Source organism: Electrophorus electricus, chromosome 15 (genome assembly GCF_013358815.1).
Source record: "Electrophorus electricus isolate fEleEle1 chromosome 15, fEleEle1.pri, whole genome shotgun sequence".
Lineage (NCBI taxonomy): Eukaryota > Metazoa > Chordata > Actinopteri > Gymnotiformes > Gymnotidae > Electrophorus > Electrophorus electricus.
In genome coordinates this window covers 18,578,273-18,579,776 of record NC_049549.1, presented here as the reverse complement: position 1 = coordinate 18,579,776, position 1,504 = coordinate 18,578,273, and the positions used below count along the sequence as shown (strand labels likewise).

The window sequence follows — 1,504 nt, the reverse complement described above, 5'->3', positions numbered from 1 at the left end:
GCCATAATGATAGAAGCAGGTCCAAGATCAACACTCTTATTAGGAGCCTTTCAATAGGCTTTCAGTGCCCTGGGAACCCACATGGAATTAGTCACCATAGTATGTACAATACTTATGAATCGTAAATTTTATTAGTCTTTTATAAGTGATTGTAAGACATAAGCATCTGGCCATGATGACTGGGAATGGTCATGAAAAATGCAATTTCACTTTCTTAGTTATTATTATTATTATTGCTTGGAAACAATTTAAAAACAACATAATTTTCCAAAATAGTTGACATAACAGGAAGGATTGGAGTTCAAGTATTTCATTATTAGATTTAATTCACATTCTTAGATTAGCATTGGATAAAATTTTCTTGTCAGTGGTGATGAAATGCTGAAAATGGTGTAATCTCCCTCTGAAAAACTATATATATATACACCTACATATGAAATGGCTAAGTGACTACTTAAGCACATTTTAAAGTGCACTTCAGGAGGATTTTCTGTCTTACAGTATTAGTGTTTTGCACTTAGAAGATTTATGTGTTTGATTGTCTATGCTCAAATGAGATTTTATTCTGTCCACATTGCATGTAGCACACAAAAGCAGCGTAAAATTTCTCATCTCTTATGCCATAGATGAGTGGACTGACTGCCCTGGCGATGACACTAAATGTTATAAAGTTGAAAGAACGGATTGATGAATACACCTTAAAGTCTATCTGTTTGACCACATCTTCGATATAGGGGTAGATAATCTCCATTGTACACAGTGTAAGCTGAAACATGTGCAGTGAGACAGTACGGAGCCCCTTCGCTGCAGACTTCTTGTCAACAGAGACTGTTCGGGCAGCAAGCATAATCATCACATAGCAAAATAATTCAACAAGAAAAATGGTTATGAAGTTTATAATGTACAGGAAGCCCCTCATGTAACGGTGCCATGGCTCAGGAGTCAAGATCTCATAATAGCAATGGGTGAGCTGTGACAGATAAGCTTGCGAGACAGTCCAGGCAAGGATGGTCACGTCCACGAGCGGCCTTACAGCGCTTACAGTCCAGATTATGAGGATGGCAGTATGGGTCCTGCTGGAGGTGGCGAGAGCACTGTGTCTCAGAGGCATACAGATGGCCACGTAGCGCTCTACACACATGGCAGTGATGGTCAGCGGCGTACACAAGGTGACCATCTCCATGAGAATACAGAAGGGAATGCAGAACACCATGGGCATCAGGACATCACTGTAGGATATGAGCACCACAAAATCAGTCAGCAAAAGAAAAATCAAATCAACCAGTAAGGTGTGGGCAAACAATATGTAGCGTGTCTCAGTCCTGAAGGCCTGCTTCCTGGAGAAAGTGACAAGCATGAGCACATTGATGTATATGAAAGGCCACACGAAGAACTGAGTTATGGCCATTGATACAATAATTCTCATAGGCATGGAGCTGACCAGCTGTAGCTGATAACTGCTGCTGTTGGTGTCCTCACTGTTGTTACACTCAGCTGTGCACAT

The 1,504-nt window shown here is 40.8% G+C and overlaps 1 protein-coding gene across 1 annotated transcript; it reads right to left on the bottom strand.

Moving 5' to 3' along the window:
* Positions 1-526: 526 nt before the first annotated feature.
* LOC118242512 (odorant receptor 131-2-like) lies at positions 527-1,504 on the bottom strand. Its single transcript, XM_035533981.1, has one exon. It carries the CDS (start codon positions 1,502-1,504, stop codon positions 527-529), a length of 978 nt encoding a protein of 325 aa, XP_035389874.1.

Coding starts and splice junctions, on each gene's coding strand:
- LOC118242512 (XM_035533981.1), bottom strand. CDS start 1,504: ATGTGCACAGCTGAGTGTAACAACAGTGAGGACACCAACAGCAGCAGT.